The sequence below is a fragment of the Aulonocara sp. 'chitande type north' Nkhata Bay genome, linkage group LG17, assembly GCF_057382095.1.
Source record: "Aulonocara sp. 'chitande type north' Nkhata Bay isolate Kocher_YH1m ecotype deep benthic linkage group LG17, A_spYH_male_GT1.1, whole genome shotgun sequence".
NCBI lineage: Eukaryota > Metazoa > Chordata > Actinopteri > Cichliformes > Cichlidae > Aulonocara > Aulonocara sp. 'chitande type north' Nkhata Bay.
The window spans coordinates 33,906,118-33,916,396 of NC_141360.1; the positions used below are offsets into that span (position 1 = coordinate 33,906,118).

General features: G+C 39.3%; 1 protein-coding gene and 1 long non-coding RNA gene across 3 annotated transcripts in view; one reads left to right on the plus strand and one right to left on the minus strand.

Moving 5' to 3' along the window:
* Positions 1-1,212, minus strand: part of ccdc146 (coiled-coil domain containing 146) — a 62,912-nt gene extending 61,700 nt beyond the window's left edge. The window contains exons 1-2 of one of the 2 annotated variants that reach the window (XM_086268910.1): positions 1,014-1,212; positions 23-216 (exon numbers count right to left, since the gene is read on the minus strand). In XM_086268910.1, the coding sequence (XP_086125036.1) occupies positions 23-216; position 1,014 (195 nt within the window). In that variant the 5' untranslated portion in view covers positions 1,015-1,212. Of the gene's footprint in view, positions 1-22; positions 217-385; positions 581-1,013 lie in introns of those variants that run through there. The other variant, XM_086268911.1, reaches the window with a different exon arrangement.
* A 25-nt stretch (positions 1,213-1,237) lies between these two features.
* On the plus strand, positions 1,238-10,059 carry LOC147310434 (uncharacterized). Its single transcript, XR_015125661.1, has 4 exons — positions 1,238-1,277; positions 1,481-1,556; positions 2,846-2,876; positions 9,913-10,059. It is a non-coding gene; the product is annotated as an uncharacterized LOC147310434 (long non-coding RNA).
* Positions 10,060-10,279: the final 220 nt, after the last annotated feature.

A 10,279-nucleotide genomic window follows, 5' to 3' on the forward strand; every position in this document is an offset into this window, starting at 1 on the left:
TAACAATGCACATGATTGTTACCTCATCTAAACACTGGGAGGCAGGACTAGCAGAGACCACAATGGAGGCTGAGGGCTGCTTTTCTGGGAGTGAAGCATCGGGTGCAACGGCCACTAGAGGGGTGTCCTCCTCCATTCCCTTATCCTCATCTTGCTCTTCCACTTCAACTTCTGCACTCTGAGGCCTGCATTCTGTCTCCTCCTGGGATGGATTCACTAGTGATTGGATCAAAACATAATAATATTGAGGACAGAAACACACTAAACAAACATTAGTATCCTACAGGCTGCGTGGGACAGGAATCCGAAAATATGTAAATATTTGTTACACCAAAGTCCTGGCACACAGTTTCAACATTTAATGGCCTTCCCTATGCTTGCTTACCAATAAATAAAACATAAGACTAAAAGTGGGCAGCACAGCGGTGCAGTGGCTAGCACTGTTGTCTCACAGTGACCTGTCCAGGGTGTACCCCGCCTCTTGCCCTATGATAGCTGCCATTGGCTCCAGCCCCACCGCGACTCCGAGAAGGATCAGCGGAAGAGGGTGGATGGATGATTAGAAGTTTTGTATGTGCGGAACACACCGAATTAGACATGCAAAAGCCTGCTTTTATTCTGAAGGATTACGCTTCCGCCGGTGAACACCGGAAATCAAAATCAATAAATATTATTTTTAAACGTAGATCCCACAAAGTAATTCGTGAGCACTGTCCTAAACATATTCAGAAAATTTTAAGATCATGTATATTATTAGACCTGTAAACGTCACACGGAAAGTGTACCTTTTCGAAAAACGCAAAAAGACCAAATTATGACAGCTTATCGGCTATAACTGGTGCTAAGCGGCTCCAGCTTAGTTTCTGCTTCTAAATTCTGCTAAGGCACACGAGAAGGCCATAAAAATAGAAAAAAAAATGGGCTAATGTGATACGAAAAGGTGTATACAACATAACAATACAGCACAAGTGTACAACAAGTGTGTTGTTCATTTAAAGCATGCAGAAACTTACTTATTAGCCAGTTTACTTGCTGTGTCCGGTTTTTTGGTGTTTGTTAGATAAACAAGGAAACACATTCCTTATTGTTATATCTCTGGAGTCTTCGCAGGCCTTTAAAATTAAAAAAATAATAATAATAATTTCACAGCCAATCTCAGCAAAACCCAATCACCGACTTTTCACTTTCCTGGTGTGTTGTGGTTACCATAACAACGACGCTATACGTCCACCTTAACATAAGGAGAAAGCCTTGAATTATTTCACCTTCACTGAAAAGTAATGCGCAAGCTATGGTTATTTTTTCTACTTATCTACCGTTTTCTCCTGTTTTGTTAATACACAAAAATCCCAACGGACTTCATTCAATCCGACAATTAAAAACAAAAAACAAAACTTATTTTACACTTGCAGCGCATGTCCTGCAGATGGCGTTAAATTACAGGTTAATTACTCCCTTTTTTTTTTTTTTAAATCTCTAGCGCTTTATCGTCATGTGTAATAAAATTGGCTCCATGGAACAACATCAGTGGCCAGCTGGCTGAACACCCTAAACTGGTGAGTGTTGAAAACCTTAAAATGATATCCAGGGTGAAAGATGGCAGACATTCAAAGTCATTGTTCTCCTGTGTTGTTGAAAATTTTTTCCCACAGTGGACTGTGGGAGGTGGCATGACCCATAACTTATTCCCGGCAACAGCTGCTGAGATGTGTTGTCTCAGCAGTATATGTATGTGTGTGTGCATGCTGGTATGTGATCCGTTCAAGATGTCCCATTAGGAAAGGATGTGATATTACTAGAAAAGTTGTGAGTTTACTAGCACCAGGAAAGAGAAACCTTATTGGACTTAATTTCTTTAGGGCTTGGCAATCCTCAAACATTTGTTATTTGTTGAATTTTATTTTACACTTACTTGGCATGTCCAATATATCTATTGGCTACACACACACACACACCACAAAAAAACAAAAACCAACTCATCTTCTAAGTGTGAGTTCTTTTTTTTGTCTAGAAAAGTCATAAATTGTGAAGAGTAATGCAGTCATGTGCATTCGCAATGCCATGTGTGCACCCAGTGGAGATGCAGATTCATACATCAAAGCCCTGACAACACACACATATACTTTATTAGGTAAATGTTGCTAGTAGGGTTGGACATAATTTTGCTTTCACATTCAATGCTGGAAACATTCCTTTAGAGATTTTGGTCCATATTCACATGATAGCATTATGTACATGCTGCAGATTTGTGGGCTACATATCCATAATGCTAATCTCTCAAATCTCAAAGGTGCTCTATTTGATTGAGATCTGGTGACTATGGAGACCATTCGAGTACAGCGAACTTATTGTCATGTTCAAGGCCCCAGTTTAAAAATCATCTGAGTGTCAGACAGACAGCAGGAATACAAAAGAGGACCCAAAAGCAGACTCAATAGACTGTTTCTTTCTTATTAGCAACACTTCATTGAACACAGGGATCACTGTAGTTAAAGCAGGGCAGTGAGAGGTTTTACAGGTGTGTGATCCACTATGAGGCAGTGATGAGTCATGTCTGCACACAATATTTGCAAAGAGGAGCGATGAATGATTGTTTACTTGGGGTCGCGGAGAGCTGGGTTTCCTAAGGGTGGTGTGGTTTTCCAGGTGAGTGTCAGAGTGTGACTGAATGAGTGAAACAAGATGTCCAACATTTCCTTTTCTTTCTCAGACTGATGGGGTGTAGTGGTGAGCAAGTGTGTGTTATACTTGTATAACTATGCATGTGACAAATAAAGAACCTTGAACCTTGAACCTTGAGGGCAGGCAGGTGAGGTATCTTACCTTTTCTTTTTGCTCCCGACAGCCGAGGAGGAGTGAGCAGCAGAAGCCAGCAGGTGAGTGCTTGAGAGTTATCCAGTAGGCAAGGAAGACCAGTGTCAGAGGAAATCAGGAGAATGATTGAAGAGTGTGACTGTTGATCCAAGGCCAAAGATGACACCATCAGCTAAAACTCTGCCAGAATGTTGAGAACTGAGCTGGTCCTAAAGTACAGCCTGGCTGATTGCCATCCTATCAAGCTCAAACTAGTCTGTGCAATCTCCTCTGATCTCTGGCAGTCAAATGGGATTTTCAGCCAGAGAACTGCTGCTCAGTGGCTATTTCCTTTTTTTCCAGACCATTCTCTGTAAACCCTAGAGGGGACTGTGCAGGTAATTGACAGTAGATCAGCAGTTTTTGAAATCCTCAGACCAGCATCTGGCACCAACAACCATTCCACATTCAAAATCACTTAAATCAGCTTTCTTCCCGATTCTGATGCTCAGTTTGAAATTCAGCAGGTTGTCTTGAGCATATCCAAACACACTGAGTTGCTGCCATGTGACAGAGCTGATTAAATATCTGGTATAACACACAGTTGAACAGGCCTAACTCATGAAGCAGCCCGTAAGTGTTGGTTAGTGAATGCACACAAACAGAAGCTGCCCCTTCAAATGTGCAGTAATACTTACATTCAGATATGTACTAGACTTTTTACTGGCATCAATACAGCAGCAAATTTGCCTGTTACTCATTTCCACATGATGTCCCACCAACTGATAGAAAGTTGGTTATTCAAAGGGTTTTTTTTGTCTTCAAAGTCATCAGCTAAAATGAGATCTTTCCAGTTTGTGACATTTATTTATTTTCTGCTACAGATATAACAAAACAGGGGAAAGGATCAGTGACAACAGCATAGCCCATATAAGTAAAAAGCTGGAGAATGGAAGGATAATAGTACCCGCACCCCCTTAAAGAACAAAATTCATTTTTTAGCTTACTTGCTAAGCAAACATGTCAATAACTTAATAACCACCCCCTCGTTAAATCTAAATAAATCTTCTAGTACTTTGGAATAAACGTGTTTGACACAGTCACATTTCCAAATTAACCCTGAAAATCTTCCAACAGTCTGGATATGTTATCTCTCCAGTCCTGGCAGGATTTAGTTTATTTTGGTATTTAAAAAAAATGTCCCTAGATACACCATATTTGGGTAAATAAAACATGACCCTAAAATAATCTGTTCTCGGGTGAATAAATCAGGATTGCCATGTATTGTGGAAATTTGTGCATAAAGCTGACATTTCTTTAGTTGTTGAGCTAGTCAGTGCTTTACATTCGGGTGGGGGGGGCTCCTTTGACTTTGTTCATATTTTGCTGATGTAACTAACATTTCAAGTGTCAAAATATGCTGACTACATATGTTATAAAAGTCTGTTCCACCATGTCTTCTCATCAACCTAACCATAATTGCTGGCTGAGGATTTATGAGTTAGATTTTTTTTCACCACAGTTCAAAGTAACTCCTGTAAAGTTCGACAATCTACAACAGATGTTGATGATGCATGTTGTGTCAGGCAACACGGGGGACTTAGCAAGGCAGAAACAAGGATTACACACTACGTGCAAGTGATCAAGATCGGATTATGGATATCGATGCTAGTCTTGTGTGAAGGAAAATAAACATCCACCTTATTAAGATGTGAAATACTCAAACAAAATCTGTGCTGACAGCAAATCCGAGCACAGTTGGGGTGCCGGGGGTATTCCCTTCTCCTCTCTTGCGTTTTGTAAAACAGGTGAAAAACCAGTGTCGCGCAATGTGCATGCATGTCCCATCTGTGTTTGTTTGCTCCAGGGCTCACGTACAAATCAGGTCATAGGAAAAAGTGACTTTTATGCAACATGCAGACTCCGGACCCCTGTTTTATTGCAGTACTGTAGTCACAACAAATGCAACTTGGGGATTTGGTGTAATCTTACAAAACCCTTCACCACCACAACCCTCGCTTTTCCTGTTGGAAAACAGCTTCTAAATAACTTAATTAACACACACACACAGACTCAACGTGTGTTGTCTGTACATTTAGTGTGCTGCTAGCTTTTTCTTGTCCAATAACCTTGTAGACAACAACCGGAGACAGTTTTTGAACAGATGGTGAAACCAGCTTTTGTGCACAGTCGTTTTTAAAATAAAGTTTGTGTCCATGAGAGATCTTTACCTGAATTTTAATGATAGAATAAGATGCAACAATATTGCACAAGATGATACGTGATGTTGTGATTACTGTAATTTGTTTCACTCCCGGGATGGAAACTTAATCCAGCTTCCTTTTGTCTTTAATGTTGGATCAAACTTCACACTGCTGAGCTGGCATTCGGTGTAAATATTTTTGCAGCATCAAATCTCGGTTGAGCAAACTACTTAAAACATAAATCACTGAGGAACTCAGCACTGCTGTTGGCACACGGTGAGGCTGATGTCATTATTCAGAGTCTTGGTGGGATCTCTGTGGAGATTCCGGGATATTGTTCCATAGTGAGTCAGTGGACAGAGAGAAGGCTCAAAGGAAAACTGTTCTGCTGTAATGCAAACCGTAAGACCCCCTTCAGCTTGAACCACTGGCTCTCATAAAAAAAAGGGGGAAAAAAGAAAAGAAAATCAACTATAATGGACAACCTTGAATATGTTTTCAGTATGTCTACAGGAACTGGCAATTGGGGCCATATGTGTGAGTCAGTATCTGTGTACATTTTAGGACACAAGCATGATGTTTAAAGAATGTTTAATCATTCATTTGTATTTTATCATTTGCATCTTTGAAATGTAGCCTCTGAAGTATAATATATCAAAAGATTTATATGTGATGTCCTTATCATGTCAAATCAATCAGATATGCATTTTCCTTTACAGCTTTACCTTTCTATGCTGGATTACACAATACAGTTTACCACACCTATTAATTGAGAACCTTCACAGACACACCTATTAATTTTCCTATTGGGCCACATGAGAAACTTGGACAGTTGTTGAGGACCGCACCAATAAACTGATCTTAAGTCTGCTCAGTATTAATTTGATGTATTCATAAGCTTACTGGTGCAACCCATCATAACAGTTCCAGTTTATCATGTGGCCCAGTGGGGAAATGAATTGCCCACCCCTGCCTTACAGGATGCACTGGATCTTTACTTGGATCTGTATGGCTGTTGAAATATTCAAAACATTCACTATTAAAACCTGTCAAAGTGCTTTACTCGTTCATTTTAAAGAGAATACTTCAGTTATTAATACTACTAACCAACATCTGGTGTCTGTGATCACAAATATTTAAGGTCTTTGATTGCTGAGACTTGCCATTACAGGCTTTTTGGATGAAGTAATGTCTTCATAGATTCACTCATTTAGAAAGTCTACAAGCAAAGACATGTTAGAAATAGAATTATATTAGTTTTAACATGTTTTAGGGTCATTTTGTGGTATTGTTAAAGTACAATTTTAATGGTATGAGTCTGTTCCTTACTTTGATGTCTTTTTTTTGCCATTTTAAGTTGCTGTGTGTTCCTCAGAAAGCCTGTTCCACTTCTAAGAGAATTAGCTAACGTTTGCTGGTGCGCATATAACAAATATCGACTCATCTGTCTTTAGCCATTTTGTACTTGGAATCTGATGGAAACGCTTTGCACATGCATTTATATTTCTTCTACTCACTCCTGGTGAAGCCCCACAGATCTTGTGCAACAAACAGATTTGAACAGGAAGTGGGAGGGACATTTTAGGCAAATATCCAGACGTTTGTGCCAGAGATGGCTGTACATAGGACAATCTTTCTCAATGATATGATGCATATCCTAGATTAGAAAGAAAATCTGAAACAGAGCCTTTAGAGACAATTAAGAATTCCATACACTGATCCTATTTTTGGAACCTTTTGGATCGAGCATCCGCCGTTCTAAGAGTATAAATTTTATATCACAAGAAAACAAAGAAAAACAAAATAGTTATATATAGTATATATTCATACCATCATGTTAGTTTATACTGGAATTTTCTATGCACTTCTATCATTAGACACTTTGCTGATACACTTTGGAATTTGTTTTCACTTTTTTTGTTTTTTACATCAGCAATTTTGTGTTTTGGATTTCTATTGTGTCTACTCATAAATAAATACCTTCTCCCGCCACATAAATTCCCTCAATTAGATAATCCAGCTCATTTACCCCGTTAATGCATCAAACAATGACTGTATTTATGCTTGGTGCATATAAATGTTAATTCCTGGAGCAAATCGATGGAAAAAGCATTGTTTAAACAATAATTACACATCTTTCTGGGGGTAAAGAATGCCGGCCTAGCTCGCCACTAATTGAAAGGCTGAATCTACTTCAGTTATTGCCTTTCACTTTAAATGCCCACTCTAATTATATAAAACTGGAGTCTACTGACTCACTGTCTTTGTTCACACAAAGGTTTTGGGATTGTAACAGAACCGTGTGTGGTAAAGAAAGTAGATTTCATCCCACAAGTCTTTATAGAGGAGAACGGTGTAGCAAAAAACCCTGCTATCAACAAAGTAATTCATGCCGTTATATGCAGTTGTGTGAAAAAGAGAGTTTTCACAGGACTCCATGCAGTCCTTTGAAAAACAAAGCACTGCTTCAATAGGAATTAAGAAGTAGCAGCCAGGTTTTGCTAATCAAATGCACTTGATTAACTGATCATCAGTAATTGTGTCAGTAAATCCTTATAAACGCAGAGGTTTTGGCAGCTTGCCGGTCTAGAGTCTTAAGGTATGTGTTAACACAAGGCATTCCCCGAAGAGGGGGTCCCACCAAATTCACCTCCAGGTTCAGATGATTTTTCACACCTATACTTCACTTATTCTGGTCCAAATCAGTCGATGAATTTGAGAACTTGTAGCTTTTCCCTGTCATTTGTTTTGTTTTTACATAGAAAAAAATCCAACTGAACTCCAAGGAAACCAAAATGTATCACTAAAAACCATGTGAGAATGTTGGGTCCACTCATTGGCCAGATTGGTGTCCGGGGTGGGAGAAACAGAAGTAAATATAGGAAGAAGATGTTGTGTGAGAAAATGGAGAATTTATGTTCATTTCACTGCTAGTTGCCAGTGCAGACTTTTGCACTTTTATTCTACTTTTCCACACGTTCACACTATAAATGAAACACTCTGGAGTTTGTTTGGAAAAGTACCGAGGCTAAAAGGTCTCAGTTTCAGTTGTTTTGGTCCTCACCAGTGCGATTACTGTGTTCACACCTGCACAAACGAGCTGCACCAAGGGGGAAAATGAAGTTTGATTTAACACACTCAGACGCCACAGGCCCCGCTTAACATGTTAAATGCTAAAGTTCATGACAGTACAATCAGAAAAAGAGTTAACTGAAGAACGGATTGTTTCTTGCCAGCAGAAGGCCGCTCCTCTCTAAAAAACTTTACAGCCTGGCTTAGGTTTGGAAAGTTCAGTCTGTACAAACCACAAGACTTTAAACTTTGGTCTTCCTTTGGACAGACGAGACCAAAGTGGAGATGTTGGCTATAATGCACGGCACCATGTTTCTGTACAAATACCTCATATGTACCAACTGTCAAAAATGATGGCGAAGGATGATTATTTAGGCTTGTTTATCAAAATATTCTAGAGTTGAATGTGAGATGAATCTGTGCTATAACCAAAGCTTAGCTAAAACTAGCTCTTGCAGCAGGACTGAAAATGAAAATAATCAAGGTGTCCAGTCTTCAATGTGAATGAAATGTTGTGATAGGACCTTAAGAGAGCTGTGCATAGATGAATGCTAACAAACTTCAATGGACTAAAGCAACATTGTAAAGAAGATGTGGCATAAATTCCTCCACAATGATGTGAGAAACTGATAAAGTCATTACTTCGAATTCTTGCTACTGACTGCCAATAGCTACTGAATCATGGAGTGTATTTACTTTTCATTGGACTGCAAAGAGTTTCCATAGAGAAAACTCCTATATCCTCAGTTTAAACATTTGTCTGTAAAGCTTGGATTGAAGTTGCAGCCAGTTAATTGATTCCAGGTATCTGGACACCCCCCCCCCCCCAATGACCTTTGAAGTGGATTTCCCCCAGGACACTACAAAATGGCCTTGGGGATTAGAGTGAAATTACCACAACCTTCCAGTTTCCACTAGGGAAGGATAAAGGGTCCCCTATCTATTTTATGGCTTCCCAGAAACCTGTATAAATTATACAACCAAGGATCTTGAGGTTAAATCGGAATACTGCTAATAGCAAATAGGCCACTAAAATATGTAAAGTTGAACAAAAATACAAGGACAAGTTGAGGACAAGTTAAGTGCCACTAAAACCACTTTTACAATGTAGCAAGTTACCTTTGTTCATTCAGAGAAGCCTGTACATTGTAACCACCGTATGAGTCCTGGCTTGATATAGTGTGTATAGGGTTTACTTAAATACACAGACAGAATTTGAGCTTGTGAAACCTTCACTGCACATGGTTTTTTGTTGTCTTCCTTTCAGCTGCCATTCTTCTCTCTGCTGGACACATAAAAGAGTGTGTTTTGTCTCCTATGACCCTTATGTATAAGCAAAGGTCAAATAAACAGCCAAATAAATGGATACATGTAAAACCTTAAATTAAAATGTAAAAATGGTTGGAATCAGAATAGGTTTGCTGTATTGTAGCCACAATTTAATCATTACAAGTTTTCACAGTGCAGTGTAATAAATAAAAAATAAAAAAATCACAACAGACAGAAGAAAGTGGAAAAACACAGTAATTGATGTCTCGTCACCACAGGCGAAATTTAATGACCTGCTAACATCTGTAGCTGACCCCTCCTTGAGAGTATCAGTCTCCTTTATTGCTAACACTGGAATGCCCTGTGAGGAAAGTGGGTAAAAGAAGGAAAGAAAGAGCATATGATGTGTGTTTGTGGAGTGTAATTTGGCTTCTATGAGTGTGACACACTGACAAGGATGGAAACAATTAGCTTCATCTGTTCACCAGATCTGGAGGATAGCCTCTCTTTACATACATGGTCGCGTCTTAGAATTGTGTGTGTGTGTGTGTGTGTGTGTGTGTGTTTCCCACAGATCCACTGGAGAAATCCTCCAGGACCGTCTGGCTTCCTTCCCTTTTATCCCAGCCACAGTCGTCAACAGGCAGCCACATCCTCGCAAACGCTGCCCTTGCTGGTCAAGCTGGTTAAGACTATGGAACATCTAAGATACAAATCTTCTCCTACTGTTTTCTATTTCTATCATAATAAATTCCTTCATGTCCCTCATGATAAATCAATTTCTCTGTTTCTGTTTCTCTGTTTCATTTATCAACACATATTACACTACATGAATTCCCTGCCAGAGACTGAGCCATAAGGTTTAAGGTTAACTCGAACTTGTCGTAACCTAAAACCAAATCTTCAACCTAAAATTACATTTGTAACATGACAGGGACTTG